This window comes from Jaculus jaculus, chromosome 1 (genome assembly GCF_020740685.1).
Source record: "Jaculus jaculus isolate mJacJac1 chromosome 1, mJacJac1.mat.Y.cur, whole genome shotgun sequence".
Lineage (NCBI taxonomy): Eukaryota > Metazoa > Chordata > Mammalia > Rodentia > Dipodidae > Jaculus > Jaculus jaculus.
The window spans coordinates 92,179,209-92,205,412 of NC_059102.1; the positions used below are offsets into that span (position 1 = coordinate 92,179,209).

The 26,204-nt window shown below is 38.4% G+C and overlaps 1 protein-coding gene across 13 annotated transcripts in view; it reads right to left on the reverse strand.

Moving 5' to 3' along the window:
• Positions 1–26,204, reverse strand: part of Elavl2 (ELAV like RNA binding protein 2) — a 230,341-nt gene that overhangs the window by 65,451 nt on the left and 138,686 nt on the right. For 9 of the 13 annotated variants that reach the window (XM_045132325.1, XM_045132362.1, XM_045132355.1 and 6 more), the window contains 3 exons: positions 25,367–25,592; positions 18,051–18,089; positions 14,641–17,466 (listed from right to left, as the gene is read on the reverse strand). In XM_045132325.1, coding sequence (XP_044988260.1) covers positions 17,136–17,466; positions 18,051–18,089; positions 25,367–25,592 — 596 coding nt within the window. In that variant the 3' untranslated portion in view covers positions 14,641–17,135. Of the gene's footprint in view, positions 1–14,640; positions 17,467–18,050; positions 18,090–25,366; positions 25,593–26,204 lie in introns of those variants that run through there. The other 4 variants (XM_045132345.1, XM_045132333.1, XM_004658402.3 and 1 more) reach the window with 3 other exon arrangements.

Consider the following 26,204-nt stretch of genomic DNA (forward strand, 5'->3'; position numbering starts at 1 on the left):
GCTAGAGCACAACATCTGTCAAGTCAATGGCTTCTGCGTTACCCGAGTTCCTGTCAAATGAAGTCATTTACACTACTGTATTCACAGATGTGTACTCACACCACTGCACTAGCATGCATGTCCAACAGAAAGCAGCAGACAGAAATGGCTATAACCATGACTGAGGTAAGTTTCTGGCCTGATGAGATAGTTCAGCAGTTAAAGGTACTTGCTTGAAAAGCCTACCAGCTTGGGTTTAATTCTGCAGCACTCATGTAAAGCCAGATGCAAAGTACTACATCCATCTGTGATCCCAAAGTGCCTACAACACTGGAAGATGGAAACAGAAGAATCTAAAATTCATGGGCCAGTCAGTCAGATGTTTCTTTGCAGTCTGGTAGCTTATTTGCAATCTTAAGAAACCCTGTGCCAAAGAAGGTAGAATACAGATACCTCAAAGTTGTCCTATAACCTACCTACCTACACACACACACACACACACACACACACACACACAGAGGCATGGTCACCCCACAGAAAAAACTTTAAAAGAAGTTTCTACATACAAAAAGCAGTAGAATATTTGATTATCTCCTCATCAAAAGAACAAGTACTCCTCTACCTTCAAGAGCAGGAGGTTTGTTTTTTTTTTTTTTTTTGGTTTTTCGAGGTAGGGTCTCACTCTGGTCCAGGCTGACCTGGAATTAACTCTGTAGTCTCAGGGTGGCCTTGAACTCATGGCAATCCTCCTACCTCTGCCTCCCGAGTGCTGGGATTAAAGGTGTGCGCCACCATGCCCGGCTAGGAGCAGGAGTTTTAATCTTAATTCTATTCCAGTGCATCTTCAAAGCTTCTGACTTCATAGAGGTTCAGATACCATAAGCCAGAGAGGAATTACCTGGGAATTAGTCCCAAATTACATCTCCTGGTTGCACTTTAGTTACAAGTGTGTCATATGTCAATTACACATCTACCTAGACAAATAACCCTTATTTTAATTTTATTTACATATTATGATAGAAGGTAGAACATTTATACTCTATTAGCAATTATTTTGCTTCCCCAAACCTGAGGTTTTCCTATATGTAAAATGGGGTAAAATGTTAATTTCAGAAAACATGTATCCTTCATGAAAATTATCCCAGCCTAGTGACTTGTTTATGGTAAAAGTCAAACAACCAAAAGCCACTTAAAAATATTTTTTTTTTAAATTTTTATTTATTTATTTGAGAGCGACAGACACAGAGAGAAAGACAGATAGAGGGAGAGAGAGAGAATGGGCGCGCCAGGGCTTCCAGCCTCTGCAAACGAACTCCAGACGCGTGCGCCCCCTTGTGCATCTGGCTAACGTGGGACCTGGGGAACCGAGCCTCGAACCGGGGTCCTTAGGCTTCACAGGCAAGCGCTTAACCGCTAAGCCATCTCTCCAGCCCAAAAATATTTTTTAAATGAGGTGAGTCTGACAATAATCAGAGATCTCTGGCTACATACACTTTAGAACTTTGAAGAGTACACATATTATCCTGATACGCTTCTTTGACTCTTAGGACTAGATTTTGTCAAGAAATGGCATCAGTCATACTGTAAGTTTTAAGCAGAAAACATTCTACCACTGTGAGTAAACTCAAGCCAAGTTACTTTCTGAGTATCACCACGGTATTTCTATCAAAAAGGAAAAAGCTACTATGTCTTATATTTATAAATGTTCACAAAATACTATTCACTTGAGAATCCTGAGAAATACAGCTGAAGGCATTTCACATACTTTTCTGTCTTTCTTACTAACACACACATACTTATTCAACATAGAATCAGTTAAAACTTTATCCAATGAAAACACATTGTAATTAAATGTTCATCTCTTATATAAGAAAAAAACATTCATACTAGAAATCCTGTTAAAGAACAAAATCAGATTGTGTAGTAAAATTCACTGGGTACATAGACTTGCACTTTGTCCTAGGGCCCAGTGATTCCCTGTCTTGTCTATACAGCTGCTGGAACTGTTTCTTTTTTTAATAATGCAAACATTACTTTTATATTATCTTACTATCAAAGCAAGTAAGAAAACTTCAATGAAAAAACGTAGTGCTATGAATTGGACAGGTCCGAGTTACCTCCAAAATTCCACATATTTCAATGCAATGTCTACTGTGACTGTAATGTGAAATGCTCTGACTATGTTTAGGGTACCATGTATACCTAATTTGGGGAGAGGCAATTGGGGTTAGATGAAGTTATCCCACCAAATGCTTGAATCCATCACACACAGATGTGCACACACATGTACACATAGCACTTGCTGTGTGACATTACATGCCTTACACTACCTTGGACCTCTGACAGAATGGGGCCACTGCTAGATGTGATCCCTTGATCTTGAACTGGAATTGTAAGCAATATATGCCTCTTTTTAACTTACAGAGTTTGGATTACTGTGTTATTACCAAAGAAAATGACCATTCCACAGGGACATGATCGTATCTTTCTGATACACAAAATCAAGTTTAGGATGAACCTTAACTGAGTAAGCACCAGCTCCTCAAACCTCAGCCTTTATAAAAATATACACAGTACCATTCTGAGCAATTGTGACACACAAGGCCCTGTGGCAGACCGACTGGGAAAGAAGCAACATGCTGAACTGCATGCAGAAACATACCACACTGAGGAATTTTCTGGTTTAGAAAGCTAGAATATAAACAAACATGCCTATATGTTATGGCTTAAATACAAACTGTTCTGCACAGGCTCATGTGTTAACTACTTGGTTCTCAAAAGTTGTGATGTCTTAGAGGTCTTAGAAATGGTAGTTGAGGGCTTGGTGGTTAAGTGCTTGCCCATGGAGCCTAAGGACCCCAGTTCAAGGCTCAATTCCCCACCACCCACGTAAGCCAGATGCACAAGGGGGCACACATGTCTGGAGTTCGTTTGCAGTGGCTGGAGGCCCTGGCGGGCCCATTCTCTCTCTCCCTCTCTATCTGCCTCTTTCTCTGTCTGTTGATCTCAAATAAATAATAAATTATTCATATATATGTGTGTATATGTGTGTGTGTGTGTGTGTGTGTGTGTGTGTGTGTGTATGAATGCTAGTTGAGGCTCAGCTAGAGAAGTATATTGCTAGGGGTATGCCTTTGATGGCTATTAGTCTCTACCCTAGGCTCCTGCCACCAAGTGTTGTGTTTCAACCAAAGTCCACAATCAAAACAGCCAAGGACTGTGGCTGAACCTTCCAAAAGGGTGAGTGAAACTTAGCCCTCTCTGGAAGAAGTTGCTTATATCAGGTATTTTGACCAGTAGCTGGTATTATATTACAAATAATCCTCCACTTTGAAATAGGCTTAGCTGGATTGCTTTCCAAAAGGTGTATTTTCAGTACTAAAACCAAACCACCTCAGAGAGAAGAGTCAATTTATCCTATGGCTGTCCACTACCAACCAATGGAGGCCTTAGCCCAACAATTACTAATTACAGCCTTTTAAGTTTTTAAACCCCTTAGTCTCTTTCCTTCCTATGTAAGACAGGGGTTATTGGAGTGACTCCTTCATTACATGAAGAAAACTACAGATGAATGCTCAGTACAGTGTGTGGTGGCTTGATTCAGGTGTCCCCCATAAACTTAGGTGTTCAGAATGCTAGGTTCCCAGCTGATGGAGATTTGGGAATTAATACCTCCTGGGGGGAGTGTATTATTGGGAATGGGCTTATGGGTATTACAGCCAGTTTCTCCTTGCCAGTGTCTGGTACACTCTCCTATTGCTGTTATGCACCTAATGTTGGCAAGGTGGTGATGTTCACCTTGTGCTCATGTTGTTGTTTTCACCTGCCATAATGGAACTTCCCCTCAAGTCTGTAAGCCAAAATAACCCCTCCCCCCCCCCCCAAGCTGCTCTTGTCTGGGTGATTTCTGCCAGCAATGCAAACCTGACTGCAACAGTACAGTTGGTACCAGGGGAGTTTCTGCTAGATACCTGTGTGGCTTTGGCCTTTTGGAGCTGATTTTCAAGAGGAATTTGAACCTGACTGCAACAAAGGGCCTCACCCATAGCATGCAGTCAAAATAAGTTTTCTATATAAATGCTGGGGTAGGAATAGGAGCCAGGGCTTCATGGAACCTGAAAAGACTCACTTAGGGCAAGAACACCTCAGGTTTTCTACACCATCTTCAGCTGGTGCCAGCACTAACAGTGTGAAGCTCTTGTGGCCAAGACAGCCCTTGGTTATGGAGATATGTGGAACTCACTGCAGAATCTCTGAATGCAAACACAAAGGGCAAACTGAAGCCTCTGTGGGAGAAATTGGAGGGTGATCACCATGCACATGAGGAAATGTTAACTATTTTGGTATTTGCCTTACATATGATTCAGCTAAGATCCAATGTTCTTCTTGGAGGTGAACATGGTGCTACTTTTTTATATGCAGTTTATTTATCTGTGATCACCAACTTAGCAGCTCAAAAAGAAAAGTATAAGGTATTTTGACAGATCATATTCACAGATCTTTTTTGAAAGCATCCTACCTTAATTATTCTACTTTATTTTTATCATCACCACTATTAATTTTACTATTATTACTATAACTGTGTCTAACTATCACAGTTCTCTAGGTCCCTAAAGAACAAATTATAGTCACTAACATAAGGTTTGAGATATAACATTATGACTTCTTAATGGTACAGCAGAAATAACATTTGATAGAAAATGTAATCTGAATTTTAATCATTTCCCAGGCTGGTATTCACTCTGTCATCTCAGGGTAGCCTTGAACTCTCGGCAATCGTCCTGCCTCTGCTTCCCAAGTGCTGGGATTAAAGGTGTGTGCCACCACGCCCAGCCACTAGGGGTCTTAGAAAGTACTCAAAAACCTACTGAAGAGCTATAAAATCTTTTCAAACCTCAGTACCCTTAGCCCAAATTCCATTCAAAAGTCTTTCTAATCAAGTTCCTCCTGAATCATCAGCATCCCTTAACCTCAAGTTCATTCTACAGAGAGAGGAATGAGACCAAATGGTACTGGTGTGCTTTCGTTGAAACGCTTGGCCCCACCTATCTATCCTCACTCACAGATAATTCTGTTCTTATCGTACTGATCCATGCAACTGCTGAGTCCCTAATTCATGCAAGCCCATCTTGTTATCATATTGTTATCAAGGATACTTGTCACCTAATCTATTAAAAACATGTCTAATGGATATGCTTCAAGTCTAAGATTTTTGGTGCCTAAGCATATGTTTTGGGTTCCATGCAATTAAAATATGAAAATATATTGTCCATAGAGTCTCAAGAAATGAGAGCTATCAATAATTCATATCCCTACAATTTCTTAATTTTCATGAGATGAAATATTACATTTTGTAGACACTTCTACATGATCCTTTCCAAACATGAAAATAAAGTCATCTAAAAACACAAAAATTGTTTACAAAAAAACCTTCACTAAAAAAATTAGATGAGGGCTCAGTGGTTAAGGCACTTGCCTGCAAAACCTAATGAAATGAGTTCTATTATCCAATACCCATGTAAAGCCAGATGCACAAAAGAGCCACATGCATCTTAAGTTTGTTAGCAACAGCTAGAGGCCCTGGCATCCCCATTCTCTTTCTCCCCCCTCCCCACTTATAAATAAGCAAAACACAATTTTTTTTTGAAAGAACAGATGAACTTTGCATTTTCCAGTTTTCCTCCTTCTGCCATTAATGAAAGCCACTGTTGGAAAGGGATGTGATTAAAGAAAACTCCACCTGACCAGTTACAGATCCAAGCTGGCCAATCCACAAGATTAACAGCTGGTCAATCAATTGACACATGAAAAGCTGTTCTAAAAATAGATTCATGTAAGTGTCTAAAATCTCACCACAATCTAATGATTTCTAATTTCGTTAGAGTAGCTGCCAGGAAACAAAATTTAAGTATACACTTTAGACTCCACTTGCAATACAATTACCAAAGCCTTCCAAAACTCTCAAATTATCCTTCCACCAAAAAGTCAACATACTGATTCTACACTATCAATAAAGCACTAAATCATTATTCATGTAAGAACAATCTCTACTAGTTTTTGACATCAAGTTGAATCTACCAAACTCTTTCAACTAGCAGTAAAAATATAGAAAATATGCAGATTAAATGGCTGTAGTACAGAAAAGCGAGCAGATGGCTGTCCACTCACCAACTCTGAGTTGTTCATCTACTCTTCTATAAAATGGGGACTAGATAGAATTGTGCCTCACAGGTGACCATAAGAACCAACTTTTAAAATGTACATAAAAGCATACTATGACCCCTAAGCGGGAAGGTAATGGAAATGGGCAGAAAAATTCAGTCCTCCCTTGAGATGACCATCACAATAAATAATAATACAACAAATAAATAAAAAAAAACACAATAAATAATAGGGAAACAATCCCTTCATTTGAGCTATGGTATGTGTTAGACATTAAACTAGAGCCAAAATACATTAAGAAGCTCTTCTCAAAAAAGACATACGTGGGTACCAAGCTGTACTTGATAATCTCTTTATCATAATTGTACATACCCGGCATATCACAAAAGCCTCAGCAAATCAAATCAAGAGAAGGCAACAAGAAGACAAAAAGAAAAACTCCCAAGAAAACAATATAATGTGCTGATGAGTCACAACCAGGTTTGCACTGGGAGGATCTGGAGGAAGGAAGAGTATATGGTTACTGCATACAGCATTTCTAGCCTTCATGGCTCCCACAACCCAGCAAGGTGCTCAATGACACTGACCGGCACGGCAAGCTTCCGATCCTGCAGCACACTTGACTTGGCTCACAATGGCCCAATCGAATTTGCTAACACACTACACTCCAGAAGAATCACCCATTAAAAGCCATCCATATACAGACTCTCAGTGTGCAGGAGGCCCTTTGTGATCTCCACTGGAGCTCATAGTATCTAACAGCTGCAACTGTGACTGTTCCAGCTAATTGCTCTCAGCAACAAAAATAAACAATCGCTCTAGGAAGAAGACTGTAACCATCAAATATTAATGAATTTTTTAACAGTCAAACTTCAAATCTTGGTTTAAAAGCCTTGCTACTGGTAAAAGTCTCAAACAACAAGCCTAAGGCTGAGTAGCCTCCCCACCAAGTCCCTGTTTTGTATTTAACCCACCCCTCCACCCACCTCAGTCCCCTCAAAAATAAAAAGGGAATGTGCCTCAAGTCTGGAAGAGCTTAAGCAATCTGAGATATTTTAACTCATGCATAACTTTTTAACATATGGGGGAAAAGAGTCACACTGATTGGAGCTATTTTTAAAGTGTAGCTCTATCATAAAAATAGACATTTACTCATAAGGATGCTTGAATAGAGAACAAGCCCAATCTACGTCTCATTGTTAAGAAAGGGGTGAAAAAAGGCTGGTACACTTCAGAGAGCCTCCAATGGTCCGCCTGTGACGTCATGGCAAGATCCAGGTGCACTTTAATGAGACTTTCAGTCTCCTCAATGCCTTTAAAGTACCCTGCTACCATCAGCTCCATGTGTGAGCACATGCAGTAAGGAAACAGTATTTACCCAGACCCTTTTCAGGGGAAAAGAGTGCTGCAATCAGAGACCCAAGTAAGGAGAGAGAAAAATCACTCACCACAATGGGTTTAGAGGTGTCGCCTTTGTCCCCATTAGGGAAGAAAGCATCTTCTTTCGCTAAGGAAAAAAGAGGTAGAAGAAGCTGACTTTCTGGTGCTCGAGGGTATTGAGCTGGCCACTGACCAAAAGAAAACACGTTAGTTTAATGCTCCTCCCCTCTCCATCAGGACCCTGCTACACCAATGAGGCCTGTAGTCAGCCTTTCCCTTGAAGGTGATGACCATTATTCATTCAAAGCATCTCCACTCCAAGGTTTAGTTTGGGGAGACAATCCAAGTTTGGAGTTTCAACTTGTCTTTAGTCTATTTACGCAAGCCTAGAAAATGAGGCATTATGGGAGAGCATGTAGATTTACAATTATATGCCTTTCTTGACATGTCAGCAATCATCAATACAATAAAAAATAACTAGAGGGCTGGAGGGACGGCTTAGTGGTTAAGGCGTTTGCCTGCAAAGCCAAAAGACCTAGGTTTAATTCCCCAGGACCCAAGTTAGCCAGTTGCACAAGGGGGCATACACATCTGGAGTTTGTTTGCAGTGGCTGGAAGACCTGGCACGCTCATTCATTTTCTCTCGTTCTCCTCTTTCTGTCAAATAAATAAAAATGAAATAAAATAACCATGTCAGCTTTTATCTGACATGGCTTATACCCAAAATGTATTATTCTTGGCTGTTAAAAATGTTTTCATACACTGAATAATGACAAATATCCTATCAAGGGAGTAGGGAGCAAATACAAAAGTTTAAAAAGTATATGAAGGCTGGAGAGGTAGATTAGCAGTTCAATGTGCTTCCCATGCAAGCATGAAGACTTGAGGGGACCTGAAACTGCAGGGAGTTACAATCTCCAGATTCCAAATAAATACATGGCCTGTAACTTCAGTCCCTTAAAGGGGAGCAGACACTAGGGTAATTGCCTAGGCTCATAAAAAGCAGCAAGCTCTGGTATCAGTAAGAGACTCTGGCTCAAACAAGAACAGGTGGAAGAGTGATGGAGCAGGAGACCTGATGTTATGCTCCAGCTATCACAAGTGAACACCTCCCCCCACTGCAGGCCAGTGCTACCTGCTACAGGTGAGTACATGAGGTACCACAAAGGCACGTACATGTTCATACAATATACCACACATATCACATACACACAAACTAACAAAAAAGTATATGTAAGTCAGGTCATGGGGGCTCACACCTTTAATCCCAGCAATTGGGTGGCTCAGGTTTATGAATCGTTTTTGCGTTCAAAACCATCGTGGGCTAGATGAGATCCTGCCTCATAAGACACAAAAGGCATATAGAAAAAATTGTATACATAATCTAAACAAACTGAGAAAGAAATTAAAAACCTCTTTAGTAGAGGACTAAGTAAATACTGACATAATTTGTATACTTTCTACAGTGACTAATATTGAAATTATTCACAAAGATATAGATGATAATAAGTGTACCACAGTAAAATCCTATAGGCATTTGCCTGTGTTCTACTTCTAGATGTCATCCATTTCCTTTTGATTTTGAAATCAAGATTCCACCCAAGCAAGTAGCCAAGAGCTACTTCCCTTGCTTTTAGTGCTTCAGTGACAATGACTGTGGGGTTCCAACAGTTAGGAGAATTGGGTCAATTCTGCTAATAAAGCAACCTCAGGGACCCTCATTTCTCTGTCTGGTTCCTATAACTGCAAAATAAGGTGAGTCTCCTAAATGTCTTCTAGCTCAAAACAAGAGCGAAAGACAAAAAATTTTCATTCATGAAACATGTAGTAATGAACTTTTAGTAAAAGAATAAAAATTTAAAAAGAAGCATTACTAAAACAGAGCTTTGCAAACTGTGTACTGCTGACCCTGAACATGTAGTTTTGTTAAAATAGAGTTCCCACCAGGACAGGAGCCAATACTATGAAATAATTAGGGAAAATACTTTTTCAAATGTGCTACCACTGAAGCACAAACCAATTTTTTTTCTATGTGTCAGGCTAAGATTACCAAAGTTTTTATTGTGTTTGTTTTAAAAAGATAGAGTATTTGTCTTATCATCTGGTATGAAGGCTTCTAATCTAAAACAAACATGAGCTGCATCTTACTATCTTTATGCAACCTATGGATACAAAATGGAAACTTCTCTAAGAACAACTTCTGAAATACAGAATACTTTTAACAAACAGTTGGGTGCGTAGGGAGGACACAGCAGCAACATTGAGATAAACTTGTATTGAACAGTTTGTGAAATTATAACTTCTGGCTCAACATTCTGAAAGCAATTTGGAGATTTCTGGTATTGGCATTTTCATAACCTCTTATAATTATGACTTAATATTTGCATTTACAAAACCTGCCTTTAAAAATAAGGAGAATTATAGCATGTATGTCAAAGTGTTACAACACAGTACTCAATGTTTTATTTGGTACACTGGTTTTAACTTACAGTCCAAAAAATAAAAGCTCTCCATCTGTAGAATGCCTGATCACCTATGTTTATGGCTCTAGCTCACACGTAATCACCTTTGCAATAAGGTTGCAATCCACTTCACAAAGCTACCTTGCCTGCTGTGCTTCATGCCAAAGGGTGGCTCACTCTGAAAGACAGCTGCTGGTATCGTCATAACAGCCAGGAGATTCACAGATAGGATAGCTGCTTCTGAAACATATTCAGTTATAATGAAAGACATGACAGAACACCAACAAAAAAGTGGCAAAACTATTATGTTCAAGGGTCTCAAGCTCTACCTTATTTATTAAATGTCTTTTCATTTGATTCCTTTATTTATTTATTTACTTTTGGTTTTGGATTTTCAAGGTAAGGTCTCACTCTAGCCCAGGCTAACCTGAAATTCGCTATGTAGAGTCAGGTTAGTCTCGAACTCACAGCAATCCTCCTACCTCTGCCTCCCGAGTGCTCAGATCAAATCGTGTGCCACCACAAAAAAAAAAATAAGGCTATTAAACATGTTTCTATATAGAGTAAATGCTAACAATCATTTTGTCAGGGATAAACTCTTCATTTGTAATTAGAAGTAGATCATATTAGTACTCTATTACTAGGGAAACTAGGGTTGTGGTTAGTCTCTTTGCACATAGTATATAATGTGCTCCAAATAAATACCTCCTAAAAGATAACATACTTGCTAGCAATATCTATGCAACACCCCAAACCACATACAAATGTATTGTGTTACAGTCAAAATGGGCACAAGCACAGGGCCAAAGTTTCAATATTCAGGTACTTTATTTTTTAAATATTTTATTTATTTTTTGGAGAGAAGGAGAAAAAAAAAAAAGAGGAGGAGGCAGATAGAGAGAATGGGCACACCAGGGCCTCCAGCCACTGCTAATGAACTCCAGATGCATGTGCCACCTTGTGCATCTGGCTTACGTGGTGCCTGGGAAATCAAACCTGAGATTTTAGGCTTCACAGGCAGGCATCCTAACCATTAGCCATCTCTCCAGCCCTTAGGTATTTTATATTTCATCATGGTGTCAAATTTCTGACTTAGATATAACTGAACAAAGTGGTTATAGAAGTCACAGGCCTACAGTTAGTATAACTGAGGATGTTAATTTCCCAAAAATATTAATGGCAGAGGCTTACCTATGCCTGTGGTCAAAGAGTTCTCTTCTTGAATTATTCCTTCTCCCAGTAGCTTTTAAATCCCACCTAATCTCAATGACCATTGCAACTGCTACCACTTTTGTAGGAATTAGAATGTCTGTTCCACTAATCCCTCAACACCTCTAACACATTAAGAGATAACCTCTCCCTCCTTTTAAAACAATGTACTTTGTGCACAGGACTCTGATGTTTCACTGAGCATCTATAGATGTGGAATACAAAACCTTCTGGACTTCTTTAAAAAGGTCCAAAGACAGCAGTAAGGCACATCTTCCACACATTATGTCAGCATAAATAGTTTCTTGCATTTATGTATGTAAATATGCTGTAAGATATTTGGTTTGAAAAACTAACACCCATAAGTATTTCTAAGGATCCATATCAACTTAGTACTAAAACTAAATCTTTGGTTATTCGAACTAAAAGTAATGTTTTTATGATTGAGTTTGAGGCTCAAGATTCTAGTGTAACTTAATTCAAAGTTGAGTAACAACAGACATCTTTTTAATATTCAGGGAATTTTACAATATTATAGGGTGTAGCAAGCTCTCCTTCCACATGACACACATATAGAAAAGATCTGTCCACATTTCTTGATGGACTCAAATCTTCAGGTATGCAGTATGCTACTCCATAGTAACTCTTGCTTTCTTTTAGCAAGGATCTGAACAACTTAACAGGAATTAAGAGTTGCTAAAGGTTACCTACACAAAATGAAAACAATGTATTGAAAACTGCATAAATAGGGCTGGAGAGATGGCTCACTAAAGTCTTTGCCTGCAAAGCCTAATGATCTCGATTTGATTCCACAATACCTATGGAAAGCCAGATGTACAAAGTGGTGCATGCAATCAGGAGGTCATCTGCAGTGGCTAAAAGCCCTAGCATGCCCATTCTTTCTACCCTCACTCTCTCCCTATCTCTCTTTGTGTGCAAATAAAATATTTGTAAAAACGCATAAATGAGCTAATAATCTACAAAAGGAAAAGCTAGAAGTTTATCTTTTTTTAAGTAGTGACTGGGTTCCTAAGATAACTGATTTTAGGACCCCAGAACTCCAAGACTGATCATATTACAGTCATAGCCTGCTGGTTTGTCTGTCTTCCTTTTAAAGTAACAACTGCTCATTCTTATAGACCCAGGGCATGATACAGTAGGCAACCTAAAAGCCCTGTTGCTAATTTTTAAGACAAGTAATTCTGGGATAGTCAATCTAAGAGAGGCACATCCTACACTGACAGGCTGCCTGTATTAATGTTGTATGGGCTTCATCGTCCCACCTCGAAGGGGAATGAGCCATCTCTGAGATTTTGCGGAGGAAGATGGAAAGAACACTATGTAGCAAAATGGACCATTCACTCCAATAGGAGACCATCAATGCTAACCATTCAAATACACTGCTACAGCTTTCTCAGTGTTTCTGCTTGCTCCCCTGTTCTAGGTTCTACCAGGGTAACAGAAACCAGTAGTGTCAAACAATTGCCTTTTTAAAAGTTCAACGCAATAAGAGGTATAGGCATAGTGTGTGGAAATATATTAAAAGACTCATATTGAAAGTTCAATGTACTTATTAATAAATGCATTTTTCTAGATAACCCTGCAGGCAAGTAGCTGTAGAAATAAACTACAAGTTATTTCTGAACCTCTTATTAAGGATAGAACCCTGATAATTTATTTCATAAAGGAAAGATCAGGCTGCTAATATTTTTTCCAATCAGATTAAAATAATGTAAAATGACATAAGACGCGTTAGCCACTCTAACAGTAAACTGCCATTCCATTCAAATGCTGGCACACGTGGAAAAGGAGTCTGAAGAAAAAAAATGTAGACAAAATATCTGCTCTGATAGCGCAGAAACACAGTTTCATAAACCCTCTTACAAGCTCCCCATTATCTGCTTAAACGTAATAGAACATGAAAAACAGTCAAGGGCTGGAGAGATGGCTTAGCGGTTAAGCGCTTGCCTGTGAAGCCTAAGGACCCCGGTTCCAGGCTCGGTTCTCCAGGTCCCACGTTAGCCAGATGCACAAGGGGGCGCACGCGTCTGGAGTTCGTTTGCAGAGGCTGGAAGCCCTGGCGCGCCCATTCTCTCTCTCTCCCTCTATCTGTCTTTCTCTCTGTGTCTGTCGCTCTCAAATAAATAAATAAAAATTTAAAAAAAAAACAGTCAAAATAGTAATAAAGAGAGAGGTGGGTAAGATATTCCAATGTCACAGAATTACAGTGTTAAATTCATATGATAAAAAGGAAGTATAGAGGTTTAAGTTTAATTTGCATGTTGAATATTATCATTCAGCCACTCTTGACTGCCAGGTTGTAAATCCAGGATGATTAGTTTTAAAATGGATTTTACTCTCACACACACTCTCTCCATAAAGACAGACAGACACATACACACATACACACACGCATGCACGCACGCACATATATGCATTCCAGCTTAAAATAGTCTTTTAGTATACTTTACATTTAAAAAAAATTCATTCAAATATTCAAATTTGTTAGGTTCTGTAGCAGAATTCCTGCATAAAAATCATATCAATAAGCCAGGCACTGTGGAGCAGGCCTTTGATCCCAGCACTTGGGAGGCAGAGGTAGGAGGATCGCCTTGAGTATGAGGCCATCCTGAGTCTACATTGTGAATTCCAGGTCAGCCTGGGCTACAGTGAAACACTCCCTCAAGAAACCAAAAATAAATAAACAAGAAAAAAAGTTTAAAAAAAACACAGCAAGAAATTTTTTCCTATCCACAGACAGATCTGTTGAGGGTATGCTGTATTTGAAAATAAATGCACATAAAGCATGGGTCAGAACAGCTCATGGCTGTATGTGTATGTTATGCCTAGGGGGCTAACATGACAGGACATACACATATGTCTATGAAGCATGGGGTCAGCACAGTTCATGATTTGTATGTGTGAAATAATAGAAAATGAGCTATGTATAATTCAAGGAAACACTCTGAATTATACAGAAATTGTGCAACAAAAGTATTACACACCAACAATCCCATGGGAGAACTGAATTTTGCTCTTGGAAGCAGAATGTTACCTTTCTGCTTCTGATTTCTCCTCTAACTCAAGTAAATGAGCTAGGTCAATTTCCATTTATGCAAAAGGTTGGAGGCTGAATCCCAGTTACAGTGGGTAATCACCATCTGACTCCCCAAATTCTACAACTAGCAGATGGAGGTGCCTGCTCCTTCAAGAACCATCCCGTAATATTTGACAGCTAGCTACTCAAGAGTATCATTTACTCTAGAACTTTTGTTTTGGCTTTTGCACATTCTCTTTTCAATATGCTTGCCTTTTAGAGGTCTTCACAAAGTACTACTTTCAACTAAAGTTCCGAGGGCACCCCTTAATTCACAACAGTTTAAGTCGTTACACTGAGCACCAGAGCCCCCACCCCCACGTGTATAAAGACCTACTCACCACACTGTTCTTTCCCTTCAACTTTGTTTATTGATGTACTGAACATGAAAAAGTACAAAGAATCCAAACACAAAAGAAAACATGTACAGCCTCTTAAATACTCAACAGAATATATTTTCTATTCCAACAGATGTGAATTAAGTCATACTGTACAACTTCAAATAAATACCAGCCTTACATTTTATTAAGTGCTCTGATAAACACTGTCAAGTGAAGCACAATTTGCATGCCCTCTCATCAATGCCTCGGTTTGCTACAGTAGTATAGGAAAGAAGCATGTAGCTGCTGGTTTCCCGTGAGGGAAACCTAATATTTTTTTTTAAAGTATATACATGTATTTTTTTGTTATTTATTTATTATTTTTTTACCGCAGGTTAACTCTGACAATCTAAATGCACCTAAGGATATGAGAAAGTGCTAAGCCAATTGAGTTCTGAGTAGCATTGAGTGGGTCAGCATGAAAACTCGCTTATTCACTTTAGCACGCGCCTCACAGTATATGTACTGTACTATACTGAAAATTTTTTATAACTACAATTTTAAATAATAAAAAATAAAACTCAAAGCAACTGCAAAGATAATGTACAACTATGTTATGCATAGCACACTGCCTGTTCTAAGGGGAAGCATATGAGCATCTCAGTTTATACAAAAAGCAGGACGTAACTATATAGTTCTCAGTGCATCCTGATGAAGGCAAGTTTTACCTTCAGCTTTTTTGAAAATTTAATATAAGCTAGATGCTAATCAGAAAATATTTTGTATTTTTTAAAATTTCTTTCATACATGGTAAAGACTTATTTTATTATTTCCCCAAATAGTGGTTTAAGCATCATACAAAGTTAAATTTCAATAGCATACAGATATTTATGATTTTTGTATGAAAAATGTAAGGAAATTTGTTCAAAACCTATGGTTATACTCATTTTTCTTTTTTACCACAAACATATTTATCAACGAAAATGTTGCATCACCATAAACAGCTGAAGCTAGACTATCTACAGACAAAATTAGCAACAAATCTGATGCACTGTAAATTCAAGTCCTCAGGACAACAAAAGTGATGAAGCAAGACCTCAAGTAACAATGTTAATGCCATTTACAAAGGAAAAAACGGATACAAAAACATTCAAAACCTGAACATCACTTGGCATGTAAGGGGAAAAAAATCAAATTAGCTGAAAGGTTCATAAACACAAGGTCTTATTTACATTACACAAAGCTCAGGTGTTAGCCTTAAACATAACTTTCAAAATACCTTCAAATATATCCAACTCAGATCACTTTTGCTGACTTGCTGCAGTACAATTCGTGTGCAACATCTTTTATTCCTTAAGACAAAACAATTCTTCAAACAATACTGCAAGTACATCACTAAACACCATGAGCTCTATCTGAAGGGATTTCTTTAGGAAGAACAGATTTTTCCCCCATCTCTTGGTAATTTAAATTTCTTGCCTGCTCTTATATATTCTTTTGTAAATTTTTTATTTGTTTCAAAATCACAAATCAATGTGAGCCATCTATCGCATAATAACCAGGATGGTCAGACGCTCCACTGGTGATTACAAAAACGAAACCAGCAGTGTTTCCCTCATTGATTCTATTCCTCTCATACAAAGATCTCAAAAGTATTTTCTACATCATAAATCTTTCTAAATTTTCCAACCACTGCAAATTTCCTGGTAAATTTTAAAAGCTCACTAGGTGTCATATGAAGAGATTTCTCAAAGTATTCAAGTCAAAATATTTGTTCCAGGACCAGTAAAAAGTTTCTCCAAATTTTCTTTTTTATAAAAATAGATGCTTTTTTTAAACCCACATCAAAGAGGCTCTTATCTCTTTGGCAAGGTACTGCTTTACGAAAAGTTCTCCAGTATTCTTACAATAAGCGTTTATAATGTAGCCCCCCCCTTCCCCAACCCAAATCATAATTACAAAATAAATACTGTTTTAACTTCATAAATAAAAATGTAAACTTCAAAATACTTTTCTTAGACGTAACAGCAATGCTTTAAATGTAAACCAAACACAAAGCTAATCAGAGAAAGGAAACAAACAAACAAACAAACAAAAAAAAAATGCCACCACCAACAACAACAAAAAAAAACCGGGGGGAAAAAAGACACAACCAACTGAAGAAATACAACACAAAGCCTCAATATTTACTCACAGGTTCAAGGCAGTTATGTAAAAAGAAAAGAAATGTCTTCCCTTAGCTGAAACACTTTAAAAGGTCCACCTTCTTCAAAGAAGGCAATAGAATGCAATGTGACAGGTAAAAACCCTGTACCTCTTGTCCATATTCAAACATAAAAGATATTTAAGAAGTTTTAATTCAAATACTAGCAATAAAAAATCTCACATATTTCTTAGGATGCTAAGTAGTCATTTTATCCCCATCTCAACACTGACTTACAAAGACATTTACTAATGTATAAAGTTTCTCTTAACTCGCCTTTGTTGGATAGTTTCATATAGAAATGGACTGAGGACAAGGGCTCATTAGGCTTTGTGCGTTTTGTTTGTCTTAAAGGAGACCTGGAGAACTCTGTCTCCCAGACGATATCCGTTGAGGCTAGCTATTGCCATGGCAGCCTCATCATAGTTTGTCATAGTCACAAATCCAAAACCTTTGCATTTATTGGTGTTAAAGTCACGGATGACCTTCACGTTGGTGACAGCTCCAAAAGGCCCAAACATTTGCCACAGAATACTCTCGTCTGCATCAGGAGCCAGGTTGTACACGAATATACACCACCCTGTTCCAGGGTGACCAGGGATATTAATTCCAGCCAAACTGGTCATTCCATCAATGGTCATTGGAGAAAACCTACTAAACAAAACGGAAACAGACACACATACACACACACACACACAAAAAAAAAAAAAAAAAAAAAAACAGAAACAGAAACAGAGATTGGTTATAGCAATGGATTTAGCTTCTTTTCCATCCCCCAGAGTTCCCCTCCCCCAACCGATACAAACAGCTATTTATGCTCCAACGAAACCTCTATGCATGGCTTGCAGTGACATGCTATACTCTCCAGTTACTGATACATTATGAAATGGCCATTATTTGCTGGACTGAATCATAACATACACAATGGCAAAGAAATGTACTTAAAACTTGCTTCATAAATCAAGCAGGATTGGGGGAGAAAAACAAGCATATAACAAACATGCTACAATGTCGCAACACAATGTGAAACAAATAATGAGCTTTAAAAAAGACTAGGTAGGTGGCATCCAATGATATAATATTCTATAAATCAAATATGCTTTAGAAGAATTTCCATGAGGTTGTACATGCAAAAGAAAACCCAACACAAACTTATGAGGGTGGAAGTACTGCTCCCCAAATCAAAGAAACTAATCAATTGTGGAAGGAATTATGAGTATGTGAACCTCTGTCATTACCTCTTTACTCCATAAGCCATATTGAGCAGATTGTCCAACCTGCAAAACACATTTAGCAAACTTCAGTGTTTAATTTTTTTCCCCTTCATGTTCATGAAAGCTGGGCTTGTTAACGCCATCTTCCAAGGGGATAACTGTGTACTGAATATGTATTATTGATATCTCAAAACACTGGGTTTTTAACCATTCCTGAATGAATGGGCACCCACTGTCCTAGAACACTGGCTGTTAGTGCAGGGCAGTCAACAGTGGTGGTCACCTGACCAAAGCACCTGGGAGTTGGATGTAGAGGTATTTGCAGTAGTTCTCACCAGGCATGTCCCAAGGATTCCACCTACATTACCTGTACTTGTTACTCTATTATAAAAATACTACTTTCAATTTTTATAATCCCACTGGTTCCTGAGAATACTAAGTCATGCTGAGATTAATTTGCTAGCAAAAGCCCAGATTCAGTAACTTTAAAAAACTTTGTCTTGGGCTGGAGAGATGGCTTAGTGGCTAAAGTGCTTGCCTGTAAAGTCTAAAGACCCTGGTTCAAGGCTCGATTCCCCAGGACCCACGTTAGCCAGATGCACAAGGGGGCACACGCGTCTGGAGTTTGTTTACAGTGGCTGGAGGCCCTGGCGTGCCCACTCTCTCTCTCTCTCTCTGCCTCTTTCTCTGTCTGTCGCTCTCAAATAAATAAAAAATAACCAAAATTTTTTTTTTAACTTTGTCTTTTAGAATCAAAGACAGAATTGCAAGTGCTAAGGTTCTAACAGATAATGGTTTTTATGGACTATGCCTCTTCCTGCTTTGTCAGTTTCAAAAAACAAAACAAAACAAAACAAAAAACTATCATGACATTCAAAAACAAATTCCAAGTGTTTACCAATAGGAGATAATTTGAGGAACAAGCATACCTCAAAACATAGCCATATAACCACTCAGTAATTTTTTATACCATTAACACCTATGAAAGGTAAATTTGGAAAAAAAAAAACTCATTTTGGTCTAACTCAGGAACACAGACTACAGCATAGTTGAAAAAGAACCCCTTTTGGTATTATAAAAGCTCAAACATCTCTTCTAGTCTTTCAGACTTAGAAGAATACTGACTCTATATTCCTGCCCTCAATTCCACTGCACATGTGTATGTTTTATAAAAATAAGAAGGAAAGTGTTGGGCAAATGTAATGTAAAGTGTAAGGAAACAGAACAAATCACAACAACAATGGACCTTCCTTCATCTGTGAGTTTGACATGGTCCACTATCCTCAACAATTTATCAGCATAGAGCACCAGCCTAGGTCACTGCAGGTTTACAGTTAAGTATCTGGTGATTAAATAAAGGCAGTAAGGCTACAAAAATTTCCACCAAAAATATGTGGGAAAGAAAACTCCTAGGAGATACTGCTAGGTGAGGCTGTGCATGCAAGGTATAGAGACAGCACATTTGTGAGGAGTACAGTATGTGAAAGGACTGCATATTTTGCTGAAGTGATGAGTAGAGACTCCAAGCCTTTACACAAAAGAATCCAAATCACAAACACCAGAAAAAAAAATGATGAATGCAAATTGGCAACACCAATCACCAAGTTATGTAATATGAAAGTTCCATCAAATTATTAGAATAACTATAGAATTTATCTTTTATATAATTCCCATACAACAGAAAAGTACACTGATCTCTGTCCACCATTGTATATCAGCTTCAAGCAGAGTTACACTATGCACATGTTGCTAACTGCAACCATGCAGGGCCTACCATGATTTCCTGCCACCCAACTCCAGAAACGAATTTCCTTTAAATTTTTCATTTTTAAATAGTGTATAAAGCAAACCTGCCACAGGTGTGCTTTACCTGTACTGAGGGAAAAGTATCTCAGCTTGCCAATTCCACCACATCCATGGGATCTCCAGGCAGAATGTAATGAACTTTTACAACTAGGCACTCTGAGGATCCCATGATATGCCTATGCCTATTTACCTGACCTGTGATCTAGATAATTACATGATTCCCATCTTCCAAATTTGGAGGAATTCCAGTCCATAGGTATTTAAAGAAAATGTGCTTCCCTTCTTATCCCCCTCTCTACCCCATCAGCAGAGAGAGTAGAAGAATCACTTGTCCAGGAAAAAGGCCAGGTACTGCTGAAGCCCTTTGGCGATAATTAGCTCAACAGTTTTCCTTGCTTTCTCAGCGTCACACATGCATGTTTCCTATGCACATTCCAAGGAGGCAGTGGGTGGTTCAGTAGGTACCCATGTCTAGTACCAGCTAGCATAACTAGACATGGGCAGCAGGACACACACACGGACACACACACACACACACACACAGCAGAAAATGACATAGTGCTTTGGACACAGCCACTGCTTTCAAGTGTCCATAGCTCAAGGACAATTTTTATACATAATCATTTAAAAATGAAAGTCATTTTATAAATGGAGACCAACCTAGGATCCTCCAGAATGAATGAAGGCACACGAATATGTTATGTACTATACTTTGGGACTGATGTATATGTATTTTGCTACTTAAAAATAACTTGTTAATTATATTTACCAGAAGTACTGCACCCAGCAGTACGTGCATCCAGTCCGCATGCATAGTATGTTTCCCAGAGGAAGACCAACCTTCCTGTGAAGGGGAGGTGACCAATGTCACTCTCATTTGGTCATTAGCCCAGATATAACCCAATTTAGAAATAACATGAAGTGGATCTGGAAGATAAGATTGGATAAACTAGCTTTAATTAAAAAGTATTTACTTAAAGAACAGATAGCTTGAGAAAGAGTCCCAAGAGAGGGAAAATTAAGTTGAGGATGGTAAGTAAGAGTAAGGTGAACCAATTATTTCTCCTATTGCTTATTAAAAAATTCACATTATAATGTCAGGTACAAGATAATCCAACACACCTTATATGGAAAACACACAATTATCAACAGTAACATTTTATGAATATTGCTTAAAGCAAGATACCATGTTCTAAGCTACATTACATAAATCCAATGCAGCCATCACAAGTACCAATACATCTGATAGTTTGAATTTCATCGTTATCCTATCTTTATTCTGTAAGTTTGATTACAGCTTAGGGCAAAAGCCATTGTGCATATGTAATTTAACAAATACACAATAAAGGCATTTGCAAGCATTCTCATCAAAGGGAATATAACTCGAGTTATCACTAAATACAATTATGAAGCAAATCCTGTATTAAATAGAGCACTTTCATTTCAAAGATGAGTGTCTTTGATAAAACTAAGGCAACTACTAATATATCGGTCAGGTTATAAGAAGATCCACATTCAAGAAGAATTAAAAATCAATTTAAGTTAAAAATAAAATATGAAGACTACTAATAAACAAAAATCACAACCCAGAGCACTGTAAAGAATTATAAAAACCTCTTCAAACACAAACCAGTACTTGCTTTGAAGTTAACCAAGACCATCAGCTCATCCCCTTGGCACATTGCATGGCATCATCCATCACCAAAGAATGAGGAGAAATACTCAAGAGCCTTGATACCATTCTCTTCCAAAATGAAATTGTCTTAATGCAACCAGCAACAAGCTCTGAACACAACTCAAGGGCCAATTTAAGAGGCACTTTTTAAATGCATAAAGGCTCACAGAAGTAGACACATAGGCCATTAGACTAGATCACACTCAATAAAATTAAAGCTGCCTCACAAAGGAAGAACATGAAAAAATTTGGCTTAAATTTTAATTTGGATTATCAAGTTGCAAGAGTATTCTTAAGGGACTGGAATTATGCTATCCATCCAAATAAATACAGTTCTGTCTCATTTGGAAAACTGTACTCAATTAAATAAACATATTTAATTAGCATACTTAGATTAGCACTGCTCATGTTTATAATAATTCTCTAATTTTTAATATTGATTAACCAAACTCATAAATTCACAAGATCATTTTAAAGTTAATCCAAGTTACATGGATTTTTAACATTTTTACAAAACTTCATGAACAATGAAAGTTCTTTGACTATTACTATAACTCTTGTCTATATTTTATTTATTTTTATTTAGGTATTTGAGAGATGTTGAGGGAGGGAGGAGGAAGGGATGAATGGGGGACATGACAGGGCCTCTAGTCCCTGCAAATGAATCCCAAATGCATACACTACCATGTGCATCTGGCTTACATGGGTGCTGGGAAATTGAACCTGGGTCCTTCGGCTTTGCATGCAAGCACCCGAACCGCAGGGCCATATCTCCAGGCCTATTACTATAACTCTTACTGTTTGAATTCTTCAATCTCTCTCAGGACCCAAGGTACAGTGATAATAAAAGTAACAAGAAGTTTCCTCAAACATGTGCTAGAAAATGATAAACTCAAAGCCAAGAGCATTAAAGTATAAAAATTGGGGACAAAAATCACTGTGAAACTATAGACTTCAACTACAGAAGAGCAAAGACCAGCAAAAACATCCTTACTCCAAGTATCTTTTCAAGCTCAACAAAGATAGTTCAAACTTTTATTCAACAAAAGTTTGGGGGAAGGGAATCAAGGTAATGACAGCCAAAGTAGATATTCTTTATCTTTCAAAATTTTATTTGCATATGCACATCATCTGTATGTCAGGGTCTTTCCCCCTGGAAAGGTACACCAGATGCTTGTGCCATTTTTTCCCTCTGGCTTACATGGTAGGCTCGGGAAGGGAACCCAATCTAGTAGGTTTTGCAATTTGCTAAGCGCTAAATTCTCAGTCATCTTCCCAGCTCCAAGTAACAAATCAGGTTAAACCTAAACTCTAGGGATAAGGACTCAATTTTACCAACACCCAATCTAGAGCAAACACCTTCCCTAAGCACATTCAGCCAAGTTCCATTTTACCATCTGAGCAGACATTGCAAACATGGGACATGGGGTAAGGGAATCTGAAGACAGAACCATCTTTCTCCACTTTCTCACCTTCCCAGAAGGTCTTCACTGCTGATGCCCAACTAAGTGCCAATAACAGATCAGAACTGCACAGGACAGCCCTGAATGCTGAGTGATCCTGCTGTTTCATTCTTTAGAGTAGCTGGGACTATAGACCCTCCATCTTCCCAAATACCAGGTTTCCCTTTCAACTGATAACCCTGCTTCTGTTCTCTACAATGCCTTTCTATAAGAGTTGAGGGAAGAACTTTAAAGATAATGGTAACACATGGTATTAAAATATTAAGAAAAATAATTCAACAGAAGATAAAGCTATTACATTTAACCATCAGAAAATTCTTGATTCTAATCTGGCTTTATTCCATCAAATATGAAAAGCCTGGGACACTGGAGAGTGGGGAAGGAAGACAGAGAGGGTAGGCAGTCTTGACACTGAAGCATAAGCCACCTGCAAGCAACATCACTACTCAGGCTTGCTCCCTAAGGCTGTCAGTGTGTCCTTGGGCCTAGTCTTCCTCAGCATACAAAACAGCATTCAATCTGAAGTCTAGGAGCACTGTTCTACCTAATGAACAGCTACCAGGAAAAGAAAACACAGTTTAATCAGAAAAACAAACCCATTAAATTTACTGGAACTTATTTGTCCTAAATTTAAAGAAACAAACTCAAGAAAGATGCCCTAGTAGAAACCTACAGGCAGAGCCATAAAGGAGGAGTCTTGTGAGTATGAAGCAACCTTATGAGCCTCTCTTCTAGTTCAATTGCTATTGTCATTCACTAAGTCAAGGGTGACACACATTTCTATTTTACCAATGCCAAGTTACTGCAGCATAACTCAATCAACAGGAAAGCCAGTCATCCAGGTCAAGTATATACACCGAGAACCATTACTCCTCCCCCCAAACAAACGCCAATGTAAGGAGATACTCAACACAGCATTTATGGAAATATTATTTTATACCTTAGGCAATATATTAACTATTTTTATACAGGAGGTGGGCTGAAGAGATGGCTCAGCACTTAAGGCACTTGCCTATAAAGTCTAAGGACTCAGGTTCAATTCCCCAAGACCCACATAAGCCAGATGCACATGGTAGCACATGCATCTGGAGTTCGTTTGCAGTGGCCAGACACCCTCTCTATCTGCCTCTTTCTGTCTCCCTCTCTCAAATAAAGTTATTATTTTGAAAGATTTGGATCTCTATTCTCTTGCATCTAATACCCAAAATTTAAAAAATGCATGTAATTCAAGCTGGAAAACATGAGGGTCCTCCATCTTACTAGGTTGTTTGTGATTTTATATATATTTTGATAATTAAAATATTTTGTCTCAGGAATGAATGAATTAAAATTGACATGAACTTGTTATAGAAAAAAAAGAGGTCAGTATGGGGGTGAACTGGCATTATGGCTTCAGTGTATCATAAAAGGGATTTTAAATTATTTTGGAAAATAAAACTTGGGTGACTTGTTCATAAAGCCACAAGCTTTTGGTGCTCCGTTGAACTTCTGAAGTCACTCTTCCTTTCACATGCAGATGAGGTGTGCTTTGAATGACTCTTGGTTTGACTGTTTTCCCAGGATTAGATTAAAACTTGAAGTTGGGCTATTTATGTCTGTTAACAACCCAGAGGTGTCCTCTTTGGTTTATAGACAGTAAATTACCATTCACAGGCCAAATTCAGGAAATCACTAGTTGCTATCTGGCCCAAGAGTGAGTTAAGAGTGGCTTTCTGCATTTTTAAATTTTTTTTTTCCTAAAGAATAAAAAAGACATAGGTACAGTACCCATACCCTATAAAGTTTGATATATTTACTACCTAGTCGTTTAAAGCTACATCATGAGAAACAACAGTAAAAGGGGAGAAGGGCCCATTTATAAACAGGTTATATACACAGGTGGATGTAATAGAAAAACAAAGCTCATTGACAGAGCTTCACCTGACCACCGAAACACAAAAATAAATTCTTTTCAAGGAAAAAAGATGGCAAAATCAGGAGCTCTCTAGCAATCTACAGGGAAGGGGTCCTCAACTGCTGCCTAGGGTCAGGAAACACGCTGCTGCTGGCTGTCCTGCATCCTGCAGGTGCTAGGCAGATCCCCGGGCTCCACCCAAAACAGGTGAGTCACTCACTCCACCCCAATCTTGCCCACACAAATGACTCTCGGCCTTGCCAAATGTCTCTGAAGGCAAAATCACCCTGGACAAGAAGTACTCTCAGTTGTGCAGGTGTCCTTCCTCTTCAATAATGTCAGAAGACTACTCCCCAAATGTTCTCTCTGGGGCCCATTAAAAAAAAAAAAAGGAACCAGCAATAACAACAAAGCAGCGATCCTATCAATCAAGTACCAGACAGTGAACCTGAGCATTTTCTTTCAGTTTAGTAGCTGGGCACAAGAACTAGACCAGACTTACCTAAAACGCTGTGCCTGCTGAGCTAGCGGTCCTGGATACCTTCTGTTTGGAGACTGGTACAGCTGGGAAAGGATGGCCTGATTGGTTTTTTGGCTTGGATTATTAGCAAACTTTACAGTGATTGGCTCTGTGGCACCAGGAGGTTTCTGGCCATTTAGGCCTTTGATAGCTTCTTCTGCCTCAATCCGCTTGTCAAATCGAATAAACCCTACACCCCTTGATATGCCTATGGTAGATTTAAGTAAAGATTTGGGAAAAGGGGAGTAGGAGAGGGGAAGGAGAGAAGAAACGATAAATTAATTTTTCCTTCTCATGAACATCTTTTCACTCACATATAACATTTGCCACAAAATCATATAAGGAGGAAAATTTTAGCTTAGCAAGTGAATCTAGAATCACAATTATGCATCTCTTTTAAATGCATGGAGTGACATGGTGAGTTCTCACTTTAACTTTCTTCCAGGAAAACAAGAAAGCACAAGTACCTGAGGCCCATGCTTTCTGCCCCTCCATTTCCTCTCTCCCATGCACACTTAAATATTCAACTGCATGCCCGAGTATCATTTTTCAAGCCATATGATTAAACCATATGATTAAACAAGTAACTCAGAAATGAAAGACCCTGTAGTTCTCTTCTTTGAAACAAGAACAGAACCAGGCATTTGCTAAAAATTCTGAAACACTATGCTGAAAATATAGTCACTGTGGTACAAAGATGCAGTTTAGCTAAAATTTTAAATAATATATTCAGTTCAATAATATATTCAAATTTTAAATAATATACTCAATAATATTGTGTAGGATAAGGGTCTTTTAAGGGGAAAAAATAAAAATGAAG